This window comes from Pseudophryne corroboree (assembly GCF_028390025.1).
Source record: "Pseudophryne corroboree isolate aPseCor3 chromosome 3 unlocalized genomic scaffold, aPseCor3.hap2 SUPER_3_unloc_5, whole genome shotgun sequence".
NCBI classification, from domain to species: domain Eukaryota; kingdom Metazoa; phylum Chordata; class Amphibia; order Anura; family Myobatrachidae; genus Pseudophryne; species Pseudophryne corroboree.
The window spans coordinates 2741026-2757012 of NW_026967541.1; the positions used below are offsets into that span (position 1 = coordinate 2741026).

General features: G+C 39.6%; 1 protein-coding gene and 1 pseudogene across 1 annotated transcript; both read right to left on the bottom strand.

Annotated features, from left to right (window-relative positions):
• LOC134984336 (zinc finger protein 585A-like) overlaps positions 1-15987 on the bottom strand; it is a 137060-nt pseudogene that overhangs the window by 86822 nt on the left and 34251 nt on the right.
• LOC134984350 (uncharacterized) lies at positions 10477-12741 on the bottom strand. Its single transcript, XM_063949949.1, has 5 exons — positions 12282-12741; positions 12099-12182; positions 11899-11970; positions 11426-11731; positions 10477-11336 (listed from the first exon to the last, which is right to left on the bottom strand). The coding sequence occupies exons 1-5, from the start codon at positions 12739-12741 to the stop codon at positions 10477-10479; spliced, it is 1782 nt and encodes a 593-aa protein (XP_063806019.1).

The following is a 15987-nucleotide window of genomic DNA, read 5'->3' on the forward strand; positions in this document are numbered from 1 at the left end:
TTATTCCAAATATATGCGCTGCCCTACTAAATTAAATACCAATTCCAATACAATCAATTATATATGCTTTCACATAAATATCATAACTCGTTTTACCCCCAAAAAAATCTGGTACAGTGCCCAGCTTTTCTTTTAATCGCAGAATATGCCGATATGATTGCCAGGCCAAACAACCATGCTTCTGCCCATTTCTTGAAGAACTTTTCACCAGAGATTACGGACCCCATACACCTAGATATATCTCTACACCCTGTCAACTTATAGACGTCTCCCGCTAATAGAGCTACAGCTGTCTCTGATTCTAACAGTGGAACTACAGCTCCCAGCCATCCCTTACAGCCACAAACTACACAAGCCCCTCTGTCCTCACCTGAACTGCTGCGCACACCTTTTTCCAAACACTATCACATCCATGTCCTCCCCGCGATAATGTGTCGCTTACACCTAGCCTCCTCCACACCCTGTCTACTCCCATGCGACCTCCCGCTAATAGCGCTACCCCTGTCGAAAATTCTACCCATGGAACTCCAGCTCCCATCAAGTACTTATCACCACCTACACAATCCCCTCTGTCCTTAATCAGAACTGCTGCTCACCTCTTTTTCCCACCACTACTCCCTACCTTTCATCATCTTGATTATGGTTCCACTCCACCTGTTCGCAACTTCACCACGTCTACCTCCATACTCCAATAGTGCTACCCCTGCTGCTGCTGTCACACGTGTAAATATAGTAAAAAACTAACAATTTCATACATACATGTGCCTCCTATTAAAACAAGCCCGAATAGCCATCCATTCACACTTTGCCCGAATATTTTTGAAAGAACAACTTCTGTAGCGCAGCGCAACGCCGTCCTTCCCCTACAAAGATTCTAAAATCGGTTTCTGTTGTCAGTGTATTTGTCCCATAAATATTATTTATATAAACTAAAAAGAATAAACTTTGTTTTTAACCAATGGTAGTAAAATATTTTATATCTAAAAACTGATTAACCATCCCTCTTTTTTTCTTTAAAACGTAGTCATCCAATAGGCAACCACTGTGTCTTAACTCCACCTACTTAAAATGTTTTAAAAGTCTAATTTTAAAGATACCTGCTACCATTATACGGAAAAAGTTTTCTGTGGTGTATCCTTATACTATAGAGATTGATTCTACAATGGCAGCTCAACCGTCAATTCGTTTTGTTCCTTCACGGAGAGGAATGCTCTTGAATATAGATGGATATCTACTTGCCAAAAACAAGCAGCGCGGGGACGTGGTCTACTGGCACTGTACTGAGAAGGTTACAGGGCCTTGTTCTTGCTATGCCAAGACAACCATCGTGGCCGGAGAGCATCAACTCAACACACACGGAGAACATAATCATGCTCCTAAACCCGAGAAAACAGATGTGGCTATTGCTAAGGATGCTATAAAGCGACGTGCTCGGGACACCAATGACTCACCATCTCAAATAATTCAATCTGTGACCGGTGATATGCCTTCTACAAGTGCACCCTGTTTGCCTAACCGTGAATCTCTCCGTCAGTTAGTGAAAAGAGCCCGGAGAGAAGATTGTCCTCCAGAACCCACTTCCTTGGATGACATAGATGTCCCAGAACATTTGGCTAATATAGATGACATCAAGTTTTTGGGAAAGGACAGTGCTTTCCACAATGAAAGAACTCTTTTATTTTCAACAGAAGCTAACTTAAAAAAACTCCACGAAGCTTGTTGCTGGGTTATGGATGGCACATTCAAGACTTGCCCCACATTATTTCGTCAGATATATTCAATACATGCCATGGTTGGAACTGATGAAACAACACAACGTTTTGTTCCACTTGTATACGGATTGCTCAGTAGCAAAAGTGAAGATTGCTATACCCGTTTTTTCGAAGATCTTCAGGATTATGCACTTGAGTATGATATACAGTTTGCTCCGCTGTTCATTTTAACAGATTTTGAAAATGCTGCAATCCAAGCCGCAAAAAGAGTTTTTCCTGGCAGTACCCATAAATGTTGTTTATTTCATTTAGGACAAAACATTTGGCGTAAAATCCAGTCCTTTGGACTTGCCACACAATATGGACATGACCATGCTTTTGCAATGAAATTGAGGCACCTTCAAGCACTGGCTTTTCTTCCCTCAGATGAAATTCCACCTGCATTTGAGTCTTTAAAAGCAGAGATGCCCACTAATGCAGCCCCATTAATGAACTATTTTGAGGAGACATATGTATTGGGACGTATTCGAGACCGTACTAGAAGTCAAACAAGATCTCCGCCTATATTTCCCCCAAACATGTGGTCTGTTCACGAGAGCATGCGTGGTGGTTTTCAAAGGACACAAAACAAGTTGGAGGGCTGGCATAGGAGATGGAATATTGTCCTTGGAGAGAAAAAGCTTGGAGTTTACAAGCTTATTTTGTGCATGCACAAGGAACAAAAAGTGACTTCCAGTCTCTTAGAAAAAGTGACTTGCAATATTGCCAGAACACCCCCAAAAAGAGAATCCAAAGCTCGTGAAGACGCATTACAAAGATGTGTCTTACAACTTGGTACAGTGGATTTAATGGAATATCTACGTGCCATAGCTTTTCACCTTCAATTTGAATAATTTATTCTCTACTTGGCAATTGTAATATTTTCCTCCAGTTTTTTTTACGTTTTTCAGTTATATAATTTATTTTTAAATTGTTAAATTTTTCAATAGTTTTTTTTGTATAATAAACATGTTATGGATCCAGACTACTGGTAAGTACCAAATTATAAATTAAATGTGTACTATGTAAATTATAATTAGCATGTACTAGCATAAAATGATATTATAATATTTTCCATAGCTGTTCAGTTTTTTCATATGTATTTTTTTAATGTTAACCAATTAATTTTAGCAACAAGGTTATTTTGATCAGTGAGAAGGGTTTATAAAAATTTGCAATAGCATAGGTTTACTATGTCAATCAATCAGCTGTTTCCTTTAAATTCATATAATCTACCTGATAAAGGTTAGTTTCAATATAGTTTTTCCCCCCATGTTAAAATCCAAAACTGCTAACTTTGTTACACTATTTTAACTTATTCAGCACAAAGCCACAAAGAGTAATAGTAGGAGATTGTCTACCCTACATATCAGACTGTATTTTTAAATCTTGATAATTTATAAAAAAATATAACTGAAACTGAAAAAAATGACACACCTATTTTACTAATTATTTACTCCAGTTACGACTAATGAAACCGGACGGAATCATCTGCCACCAAACAGGAAGAAGAACGCTAAGCTCAACAACAGAGTCCTATGCGGTGATATAATTTTAATTTATTTCATGTTTCAATGTTAAAGTTAATGTTTTTACAATTAATTTAACACGTTTTATCAACATAATCTTATACGTTTAAAAGAGTTATTAATTACAATATAGTTTTTAATCAATGTATGCTTCATTTCAGTTATCCAACATTTATGTTCTACAACATTTTACATTGTTGACGCTGTGTTTTGGGAATACATGCGCGTGTATGTATTTACAGTTTTTGGGCAATGATGATAGCGTCATTGGCCAGATAGTTAAATCTATCAAAGAGGCAAATACTAGCTATTCTGAGCCCAAGCCCATACCCTATCTCAAATCATGCAATAAAATCTTTCATTTTAATTTTAAAATTATATTTTTAAAATACAAACAATAATATATTCCAATAATTTTAGAAAATCATAATGTTGATTAACAATTACTAATAAAATTTATATAAAATAGATACACTATTTTAAATACTAGATTATTGTCCCTAAGACACAGGCACATAGTTAAAAATCTTGCGTCATACTTTATAGGTCACCATAACCTAACCGATATTTCCTGGCAAGGCGTGTTGTATATAGTTGAAGGAACATATAATTGTTAGCCATTGTAAATATTGAAATATCTTGTTATTTCTATGCAATCCAGAGTGCGTTACCACTATTTTCAACACAACTATACATACCTTGTACCAAAAACTACCCATTTGTGGTAATTCTAAGTAGATGGCAGCACGAATTATGTTAGCAACTGGGCCAAAACATGTGTACTGCAGGGGAGGCAGAGAGAGTTAGATTTCGGTGTGTTGTGTTCAATCTGCAATCTAATTTGCATTATAAAAATAAAGCTGCCAGTATTTACCCTGCACTTAACTAAAATAAAATAACCCACCCAAATATAACTCTCTATGCAAATGTTATATCTGCCTCCCCTGCAGTGCACATGGTTTTTACCAACTCCTTAAAAATTTCCTGCTGCAATTAACTTGTAATTACCCCCCTTACCCAAAGATTTGCAATTCTCATCCCATTACATACCTCTATCTAATTATTACACATATTTTTATAAATAAATTGTATTAAAATACAAATATTGATATTAATACAAGTCAAAAATTATATTCTACAAAGCTTGGACTATCTATGTTAACATTTATCAATTTATTTGATAAATAATTAAGAATGAACATGCTGCTGTGTGACCACTATACTTGTTTTTTATTTGAATTTTATGTACAATCCTGTCCAAAATTTCCCTTATTTTTCTAGATGAAATCACCCTATTGCAAATCGACGTTTTGTGATAAACAACATCCGTCATCTACGTGTGCAGACTGAGTGATTAACTGGGGAAGGTGCACGTGTCTCAAGTCCAGCGACGACAATATTTAAAGACATTGTACATTTAGTTCCACAGAGGAAATTCACTATTCCTGTTAATGCTTTCATCCCAATTGTATTATATATATATATACACACACACACACACACACATATACATATATATATATATATATATCATTCACAAATGGGTGGCACTCACGAGGACCTGTCACAGCGGAAAGAACTAACGAGAGAGACTGAGCTCTGGTAACGTTTCAGCTATATTCTAGCTTTCGTCAGACCCGTTCTGACGAAATATAGAATATAGCTGAAACGTTCCCAGAGCTCAGTCTCTCTCGTTAGTTCTTTCCGCTGTGACAAGTCCTCGTGAGTGCCACCTATTTGTGAATGATTTATACTGGCATGCAGCCATAAAAGGCACCGAGGCAGCTGCTAATAAGAGTCCCGTTCTTTTTGGATTATGTATATATATAATCCAAAAAGAACGGCACTCTGTGTTATTAGCAGCTGCCTCAGTGCCTTTCATGGCTGCATGCCAGTATAAATCATTCACAAATAGGTGGCACTCACGAGGACTTGTCACAATAAATAACGAGAGAGACTGAGCTCTGGGAACGTTTCAGCTATATTCTAGCTTTCGTCAGAACGGGTCTGACGAAAGCTAGAATATAGCTGAAACATTACCAGAGCTCAGTCTCTCTCGTTAGTTCTTTCCGCTGTGACAGGTCCTCGTGAGTGCCACCCATTTGTGAATGATTTATACTGGCATGCAGCCATGAAAGGCACCGAGGCAGCTGCTAATAACACAGAGTGCCGTTGTTTTTGGATTATATATATATATATATATATATATATATATATATATATATATAAGTATTATTTTATTTTATAAATTCAGTTTTATGCACTCTGAAATAAATAATCAACATCACAGTGGTCCCCTTTGTCATTCCTTCTGTAAATTTCTAATTAATATTGTATTTTAAAATGCCATGCTCCAACATTGTGAAAATTATATTTAAAATACAAAAGCCCTATAGGCAGTATATGTTAAATACAACAGAGATGAGATGATTTGCCATAGTTTAAAACCAAAAGATACTTTCAATGCCCCAGAAGTATACCTGGTTTTGTTGTATCCATGCTTTGCTACTGTCCACGTAATTTTATCATCCTGTCATCTTTACATAAGCGTAATTTCCAAGGCATGGCTAAGATGTATAATTTTACCATTGTTGTGCCTTGAACACCGCATTGGTGAATGCCTTATATATTCCCAAATTCAAGATGTGTTAAGATTGTCAGTCATGTTAATTAAATGTGTATTATATGACAATATTAGATACACAAATTGAAATATTCCCAAAAATGTATTTAAAGTACAACAAATAAAACGACAACCACTTTGTAATAACACATAACATTAAGTTATACAAACATTTAAACAATTTATTTAAAGTTCTACAACAATTTTTTATTAATACATAACAGAAAGTTAAACAAACTTACCAAAAATGTATTTAAATTATAAGAACAACCACTTGGGAATAACACAATATAAAGTTATACAAATATTTAACATATCAAAAAATATAGCAAGTGCAGTCTGTCACATTAAAAAAATCTTTATTCTATTCAGATTAACTGTAAAGAGAAACTTAATTCTATACACGTTGTTTCTTGATAGTACCTAAAATCAAACAATGCTTAGAAATGTTTAACTCTATTTCTTAAGATATTATCCCTTTATTAACAGTAAATTATATAGTGTGTATGTGGTCATTGTCTTATATTTTCCCAAATCCCCTTACCAAACATTATTTTTTCATTCCCACAAATGGGTATCAACCCATGTTTTTTATCTGAGGTGGAAATGGTACAATGAACGGGCTCAGTACCAGCTTTGGAATTGATTTATTTTGAATCCAAATTTTAATTTTTAGAAGGTGGTAAGCCTGTTTTGAAAACTAAGTGAGGTAAGAATCATTGAAAGAACTGTCCTTCTACCCCTGTGCAGTACCATCTTTTACCCATGGATGTAGGACAGATGTCGGCCATATGTTATCCGTAAAATTAAAAACGTGGTCCCACCTGCCTATTGCTCAGGCAGTTGGGTCCACCGGTAGTCTGAAGGCTTTGAGTAAGCAGATTTTGAGTTTTGTTCCTGAAAACCAGTCACAGCATTTTTCATATACTCCCCTCTCAAGGTAATAGAGGATGCAGTGTTTTTCTTTTATTATTTATTCATCCAAAATGAATGCAATATAGGGGCAGTATACGATTTCGTAGCCAGTATAGCTGTGGAAGGAAGATATGTATACTTACCCACCATTGCCTTAGTTACTCACTTATCGCTTTCAACCAAAAACATGGACTCACCTGTGAAGGGCAGGATGTACACGTTTCTCCTGTAGTCTGCTTCCGCAGTCTATTGTCTGTGGTAGTCTGTAGATGGTATCCTTGTGCCGCCATATACATAGTCTACAAGCTAATTGTTACGCCGGAACTGTACTCACCACTCTTCATATCTTCATGCTCTGTTAGGGGTGTTGTTTGTTCTTGTGAATAACTCCATCATGTGCTCCTTGTGTCAAGTCCAACGAAGCAGGCATACTGGTCCAACCCATTCTCCGGTCAAATACTAACCTTAAACTAATAAAAATCTGCTAAAATCCTCAGGAGCTCTCACACTTGTGAATTTCTCCTCCAGGCAGATTTTCTAAACAGTCTACTAGGAGCGACATAGAGGGATTAGCTAGTCAACACTACTAAAAAGCACATGGCTCCTAGTGGACCTGTCTATTGTCCATGGTACTAATGTTTACCCCAGTTTCCTCTAGGATGCAAGATAAAGTACTTTATTTTGAATCCTGAGGAATACAGGTAACCGAATGAGCCACTAACAGAGTGCATCTGCATGCTATGAGCATCTAGCGTGTTCATATAGCCTCACTGCTGCATACATAATGGATTTTTGTGGTTAATACTCTCAATTTTTTTTAAAACAGTTCCAACAATCAATGCTGGTGATCATGCGAGCATTGGATTACAGTTTTTGAAGTCCTAGTTTAGCTATGCCCCCATTTTTCCGCTTCTTTATTTGATGCCTGGAACAATGACTTTAGGGTTGATGTTTTTGGTTTTGACTGTAGAAGGCTTCTGTGCCGCAATGATCTTTTAGTTCCAAATTCTTTGGTTCTTCCATCATGGACGTTCTGCAAAAGGAGATTAAAATAGTAAATTTAGAGTTATTTTTCAATACAGCCATATCAATGTATAACCATGTCCCCTCATACCTCAACTTTTCACAACTTAGTTTTCTGCAAATACAGCATTTGACCATTTTGATGCTGTAATAGTAAACATGATTTTTTTATTAAATTGAAATAAGACTCCATGTCCTCCATATTTTTTCAGTAATTTGTATAATGTTGCTTATTGTTTAGATCACAGATTTTAGCCCTTGTAATAAAGATACAGACCCCCACCAAAAACATTACCATACTCTGCGTAAGACACTTCATCATCATTGTCAGCTTGCATCATATATGCCACAGTACGCATTGTTGGACTAATGGTAAGGGTCTGTGACTCTGGCTCTGGTATTGTCACTTAATCTCTATTCATCATGTCACCCATAGACTGAGTTAACTTTTTCATCTCTTTCTCAGTATGCTAAAATTTGATATAAATATTTGATATGATCCCTTTAATGGCATCTTTTTGATTAGTCCCTCTCGCCTGAGAATGTCTAATAGTTTTGTTACATTTACTATATTAACCCGAGGAATATAGACACTCTGCTGTGCATCAAACACATGAACATGACATTGTAATGTGAAGGGACACACGCACACACATGAAAATTGAAAAACACAATTTATCACAGAGCCAACATGGAACCACAGAACATGGATACCGCAACACCAACTTTTTAAAAATTACAAATCAGCAGGGTTGCTAAATCAAGTTAATTATATTTTTATTTCTATTCTACAATGCTCCCCCCCCCCATCCTTACTAAGAAGGATTGGTACCGCTGTGGAGCCAAATTTAGTTCAGGAGATGCGCTTCCCTGTGATGCCTGTTGGTGTAATCTGCCAAAATAACATTGCGCTTGCGAGATCAGTCACCTATCAGCGTGGAACAGTACCAGTAAGCCCATATGAGGTTGGCCTGTTCCACACAACCCTAAGTCCCACTAAGCATGCAGGCTTGTGTCAACCAGTCCTGCATGAAAAATGTGAAAAACAAAAGCAGATAATTAACAATCTTGCACAAGTGTGCCCGGCTCCTACGGTCAAATAAATAAAATTGCGTCTGTTAGTATGGGAATACAACAGGCATCCACCATACACTATTTACTAAAGTGCACAAGGCAAATATAGAACTGGTCCATACCCCGTAAAACTAATGTGTATCCATTATCTTCTGTGACTTAAAAAAAATCAGACTTATACGATGCAGCATACCTTGGTAGCTCTATGCCTGCATCATTATTCTGTTGTCTTCTCGGACTGGACCCTTCTCCGATTAGGTCTTGCCAGTTGTCGGTATGCTGTAAAGAAAAAAAGACACAGTCAGTTTATAAAAAAAACTACCTTTGCTTGTCACTAACTGTCCCTGACACCATTGCTGATCTCCTTTCCCAAACTTAGCACACCGCTACGGACAAATACCTAACTTGTTGGGGAAAAGAAAGAGGAAAAAGCTAGATGACTTACCCTTGGCAAGTCCTCCGCCAAGCTCTATGCCAGCCTCTGTGCTTGATTAGCGGACTGGACCCTTCTCCGGTTAGGTCTTGCCAGTTGTCGGTATGCTGTAAAGAAAAAAAGACACAGTCAGTTTATAAAAAAAACTACCTTTGCTTGTCACTAACTGTCCCTGACACCATTGCTGATCTCCTTTCCCAAACTTAGCACACCGCTACGGACAAATACCTAACTTGTTGGGGAAAAGAAAGAGGAAAAAGCTAGATGACTTACCCTTGGCAAGTCCTCCGCCAAGCTCTATGCCAGCCTCTGTGCTTGATTAGCGGACTGGACCCTTCTCCGGTTAGGTCTTGCCAGTTGTCGGTATGCTGTAAAGAAAAAAAGACACAGTCAGTTTATAAAAAAAACTACCTTTGCTTGTCACTAACTGTCCCTGACACCATTGCTGATCTCCTTTCCCAAACTTAGCACACCGCTACGGACAAATACCTAACTTGTTGGGGAAAAGAAAGAGGAAAAAGCTAGATGACTTACCCTTGGCAAGTCCTCCGCCAAGCTCTATGCCAGCCTCTGTGCTTGATTAGCGGACTGGACCCTTCTCCGATTAGGTCTTGCCAGTTGTCGGTATGCTGTAAAGAAAAAAAGACACAGTCAGTTTATAAAAAAAAACTACCTTTGCTTGTCACTAACTGTCCCTGACACCATTGCTGATCTCCTTTCCCTAACTTAGCACACCGCTACGGACAAATACCTAGCTTGTTGGGGAAAAGAAAGAGGAAAAAGCTAGATGACTTACCCTTGGCAAGTCCTCCGCCAAGCTCTATGCCAGCCTCTGTGCTTGATTAGCGGACTGGACCCTTCTCCGATTAGGTCTTGCCAGTTGTCGGTATGCTGTAAAGAAAAAAAGACACAGTCAGTTTATAAAAAAAACTACCTTTGCTTGTCACTAACTGTCCCTGACACCATTGCTGATCTCCTTTCCCTAATTTAGCACACCGCTACGGACAAATACCTAGCTTGTTGGGGAAAAGAAAGAGGAAAAAGCTAGATGACTTACCCTTGGCAAGTCCTCCGCCAAGCTCTATGCCAGCCTCTGTGCTTGATTAGCGGACTGGTCCCTGTGTCCGGCTAGTTTGCTGTTGTGGACGGCTCCTCCTGGGCTCCTGACGGCTCCTCCGGGGCTGTGGCATGCTCCTCCGGTGCTGTGGCATGCTCATCCTGGGCTCGGGCATGCTCCTCCTGGGCTCGGGCATGTTCCTCCTGGGCTCGGGCATGCTCCTCCTGTGCTCTGTTCCACATAACCGTCTGTGCTTGTTCCAACATCTCCTGCTGTGCTCTGTTCCACATCTCTTGCTGTATTATGGACTGCTCCAATTCTTCTGACCTTTGACGCTGCAGTCTCAAAACTGACAATGCTCTTTGGTAAGCCAGATCTCCTCTCTCTTCATGAGCATACATTTCTTGATCAATTGATGTTCTGTTTGATGGTGTTGTGACTTCCGAACTTCGTTCTGCCTGCTGTGGTTGTGCGCTGTGCAATCTTCTTCCTTCGTCTGTCATCAGCTGCAGGCTTGTTGAAATCATGCTTGTGTTTAGGTTGCACTGTTGTTGCCACAGTAGCATGCTTTGAAGGCCTGTTCCAATCTGTTGGCATTGCAATGAAATATGTTCCAGAGAATCATTGTGTTGTCGACAGAGTTGTTCCTGATGCGATTCTCCATCCCGCTGTTCATTTTGTTGGGTGCTGATCTGTTCAATCTTCTGCTCCATGCTCTTGCAATGTCCAACCACCGACATATGTGCTGACACAAGTTGATCGTAGTATCGGGCCAGCGATATCATTGCGTCATTTTGTTGAACAACAGCTGTCTTGATATGGTCGATGTTCTGTTCCATGTTGTCCAAACGATTATTAATCCTTTGGCTTTCTTCAGCTCTACATTGGTCCATGTTCTTTAAAGCTTCCAGTATTAGATTGAGTGATGACTCTGTAATACAAGTAAATAATTTAGTTTAACAAATTACAGTTGAACACAATTAAACACTCCTAAATTGTAAATAAATATAAAATTGCTACCTCCTGGCGTAGTTTCCGGTGTTTTTGATTCAAGGACTTCTGGTACACTGCCTGAAGTTTCCATGTCCGGAATTTGCTCTGTTCTTTCAACAAGATTATGGTCTCCAATTGCAGGGTAGCTCTGTGAAAAGGACTCTTCTGGCAGTGTCTGTGGTTGCCCCTGTGATGAATTTTCTTCTGGAAGTGGCTGTTGGGATGATGTTTCTTCCTGCACCGTGGGTGGGTGCATCTGGGCTGATTCTGCTTGAAGTGTCGCTGCTTGCAGTGTTGAATCAATCGGCAATATTGTATGCTGTATCTGGGTTTCTAAAATGTCAATATAGATATATACAATAATTATAACCCAAAAATATGCAGTGCCAGAAATACAGACAGCTAAAGATACGCAAACAGTACAAGCTAGAGGTATATACCCATTGATAGATATACATGTACCAAAATTTATAATTTCATGTACAAAAACTATGCCTTACCGGTATCCTCAGCACCTCCTCCAGTTGTCGGATATCCAAAAGAAACTCTTCTCTTTGCCTTAACTGTGGAATCTGTAATATTTATATAAAGAACATACTGTAGTTATTAGTTTTGTTTCCATACAAAATATTTTTTGAATATATATATATATATATATATATATATATATATATATATGAAAATACGATATGTCCCTAACCTTTCTGCGATTTTGTTTTCTTCTTTGGCGTTGTTTCCATTTGTGGCGTGCTATGTTTTGTTGGCGTAGAATATTTTGTGGCTCCTTTTGAAAGAAATACGAAATTTAAATTTTTGTTGAAATAATTAGTTTTTTAAAAAGAATATTAAAAAATTAATTTTATAGAATTTTTAAAAATAATACCTTCGGCACTGGTTCCTGCCATTTCTTCCTGCACAAGTACGAAGTAGTTCTCCATCTTCTTTTCCCAATCCTTGTGTAATTTTTGCCCTTTTTGGATCTTGAGATTGACGGATCTTCTACAGTCGCGTAACCTTTTCTTGCAACTTTCGTTGCTTCGCTTGAACCCACCTCCCAAAGAAACTGATTCAGAGATTTCATTCCACGTCGTTCCCTTGAATCGGTGATGAACATTTCTTGCCGGCGATCCGAAAAGTTGAAAGGAGTGATGAACAACTTGATTGATTAGGGTGTCCGTTTCTTCATCTGTGAAGTTGGGTGCCCTGCTGCTGGATTCTTCTCCCGAGTCCGCTTCTTCATGCGAAACTCTGCCATGGTCGGTTGGTGATGTTTGTTGCTGTCTTTCCGAGGATTCTTCTTCCTGTGCGGATAGAGAAAGCCTCCTTGCTTCTTCCTCGGACATCTCTGGAAAAAAAACTTTAAAAAAAAATAAAATCATACTAATATTAATAATAATAATAATAATAATAATTAGTATACTAGCAGTGCAACATACCCAAATTTTGCCAACCAGCTGTTACAAATATACACAAGTAATGAACCCCAGCAGTGCCAAATACAGAAATTATGCCACCCAGCAGTGCCAGATACTCAAATTATGCCACCCAGCAGTGCCAAATACATAAATTATGCCACCCAGCAGTGCCAGATACCCAAATTATGCCACCCAACAGTGCCAAATATAGAAATTATGCCACCCAGCAGTGCCAAATACAGAAGTTATGCCACCCAGCAGTGCCAGATACTCAAATTATGCCACCCAGCAGTGCCAAATACAGAAATTATGCCACCCAGCAGTGCCAGATACCCAAATTATGCCACCCAGCAGTGCCAGATACCCAAATTATGCCATCCAGCAGTGCCAAATACAGAAATTATGCCACCCAGCAGTGCCAGATACCCAAATTATGCCACCCAGCAGTGCCAAATATAGAAATTATGCCACCCAGCAGTGCCAAATACAGAAATTATGCCACCCAGCAGTGCCAGATACTCAAATTATGCCACCCAGCAGTGCCAAATACAGAAATTATGCCACCCAGCAGTGCCAGATACCCAAATTATGCCACCCAGCAGTGCCAGATACCCAAATTATGCCACCCAGCAGTGCCAGATACCCAAATTATGCCATCCAGCAGTGCCAAATACAGAAATTATGCCACCCAGCAGTGCCAAATACATAAACTATGCAACCCAGCAGTGCCAAATATAGAAATTATGCCACCCAGCAGTGCCAGATACCCAAAATATGCCACCCAGCAGTGCCAAATACATAAATTATGCCACCCAGCAGTGCCAGATACCCAAATTATGCCACCCAGCAATGCCAAATATAGAAATTATGCCACCCAGCAGTGCCAAATACAGAAATTATGCCACCCAGCAGTGCCAGATACTCAAATTATGCCACCCAGCAGTGCCAAATACAGAAATTATGCCACCCAGCAGTGCCAGATACTCAAATTATGCCACCCAGCAGTGCCAAATACAGAAATTATGCCACCCAGCAGTGCCAGATACCCAAATTATGCCATCCAGCAGTGCCAGATACCCAAATTATGCCACCCAGCAGTGCCAGATACCCAAATGATGCCATCCAGCAGTGCCAAATACAGAAATTATGCCACCCAGCAGTGCCAAATACATAAACTATGCAACCCAGCAGTGCCAAATATAGAAATTATGCCACCCAGCAGTGCCAGATACCCAAATTATGCCATCCAGCAGTGCCAAATACAGGAATTATGCCACCCAGCAGTGCCAAATACATAAACTATGCAACCCAGCAGTGCCAAATATAGAAATGATGCCACCCAGCAGTGCCAGATACCCAAATTATGCCACCCAGCAGTGCCAAATATAGAAATTATGCCACCCAGCAGTGCCAAATACAGAAATTATGCCACCCAGCAGTGCCAGATACTCAAATTATGCCACCCAGCAGTGCCAAATACAGAAATTATGCCACCCAGCAGTGCCAGATACCCAAATTATGCCACCCAGCAGTGCCAGATACCCAAATTATGCCACCCAGCAGTGCCAGATACCCAAATTATGCCATCCAGCAGTGCCAAATACAGAAATTATGCCACCCAGCAGTGCCAAATACATAAACTATGCAACCCAGCAGTGCCAAATATAGAAATTATGCCACCCAGCAGTGCCAGATACCCAAAATATGCCACCCAGCAGTGCCAAATACATAAATTATGCCACCCAGCAGTGCCAGATACCCAAATTATGCCACCCAGCAGTGCCAAATATAGAAATTATGCCACCCAGCAGTGCCAAATACAGAAATTATGCCACCCAGCAGTGCCAGATACTCAAATTATGCCACCCAGCAGTGCCAAATACAGAAATTATGCCACCCAGCAGTGCCAGATACCCAAATTATGCAACCCAGCAGTGCCAAATATAGAAATTATGCCACCCAGCAGTGCCAAATACAGAAATTATGCCACCCAGCAGTGCCAGATACTCAAATTATGCCACCCAGCAGTGCCAAATACAGAAATTATGCCACCCAGCAGTGCCAGATACTCAAATTATGCCACCCAGCAGTGCCAAATACAGAAATTATGCCACCCAGCAGTGCCAGATACCCAAATTATGCCACCCAGCAGTGGCAGATACCCAAATTATGCCACCCAGCAGTGCCAAATACAGAAATTATGCCACCCAGCAGTGTCAAATACAGAAATTATGCCACCCAGCAGTGCCAGATACCCAAATTATGCCACCCAGCAGTGCCAGATACCCAAATTATGCCACCCAGCAGTGCCAAATACAGAAATTATGCCACCCAGCAGTGCCAGATACAGAAATTATGCCACCCAGCAGTGCCAGATACCCAAATTATGCCACCCAGCAGTGCCAAATACAGAAATTATGCCACCCAGCAGTGCCAAATACAGAAATTATGCCATCCAGCAGGGCCAGATACCAAAATTATGCCACCCAGCAGTGCCAAATACATAAATTATGCCACCCAGCAGTGCCAAATACATAAATTATGCCAAACAGCTGTGACATATACACAAATAATGAACCCAAGCAGTGACAGATATACACATTTGGCAAACAAACGGTGAAAAATACACACATTATGCCAGAAAGCAGTGCCAGATACCGACATCTCACACACTGCAGTAACAGATATACAAATAATGCCAATCAGCAGTGGCAGGGATAGCAGTTGGAAGAGATAATAAGAAACATGGGACAGTTTATTTAGCATGATAGTGTAATAGAAAGACAGAGTACATTTAGCTCAGCGCTTACCTATTAAGATGAGAAAAAAAAACTGGATTGGTCTTCTCCTCTTCGTATGAAGAATTCTTGTCACGGTCACTTCTCCAGAAAAGCTCTGATATGTAAATCAGAATCGCTAGAAGCCAATCACAAGACGCTAACAGACCGTATACAGCCAGTTAGCAGTCTCAAGCAAATGGCGCCTATGCAAGGGAGGGACAGAGTTTATATTCTGTGTAAAAGTGCGGGAACATCGCTCCTCCTTCAAGTAGGAATCATGTAGTATTATTGGCTAATTTAGTGGCACCACTATACGTCAGGTTATACTGAACTGTTGATTTGTCTTATGCAGGAGTATATTTTATTGGTTGGATTTCAGCGCGAACGGACATGT

Bases quoted from the DNA above. Each gene is read 5' to 3' on its own strand.
- LOC134984350 (XM_063949949.1), bottom strand. From the start codon at position 12,741: ATGTCCGAGGAAGAAGCAAGGAGGCTTTCTCTATCCGCACAGGAAGAA. The intron at 12,183-12,281 runs GTATTATTTTTA...TTCTTTCAAAAG, and splicing joins GGCAGGAACCAGTGCCGAAG to GAGCCACAAAATATTCTACG. The intron at 11,971-12,098 runs GTTAGGGACATA...TAAATATTACAG, and splicing joins GAAAACAAAATCGCAGAAAG to ATTCCACAGTTAAGGCAAAG.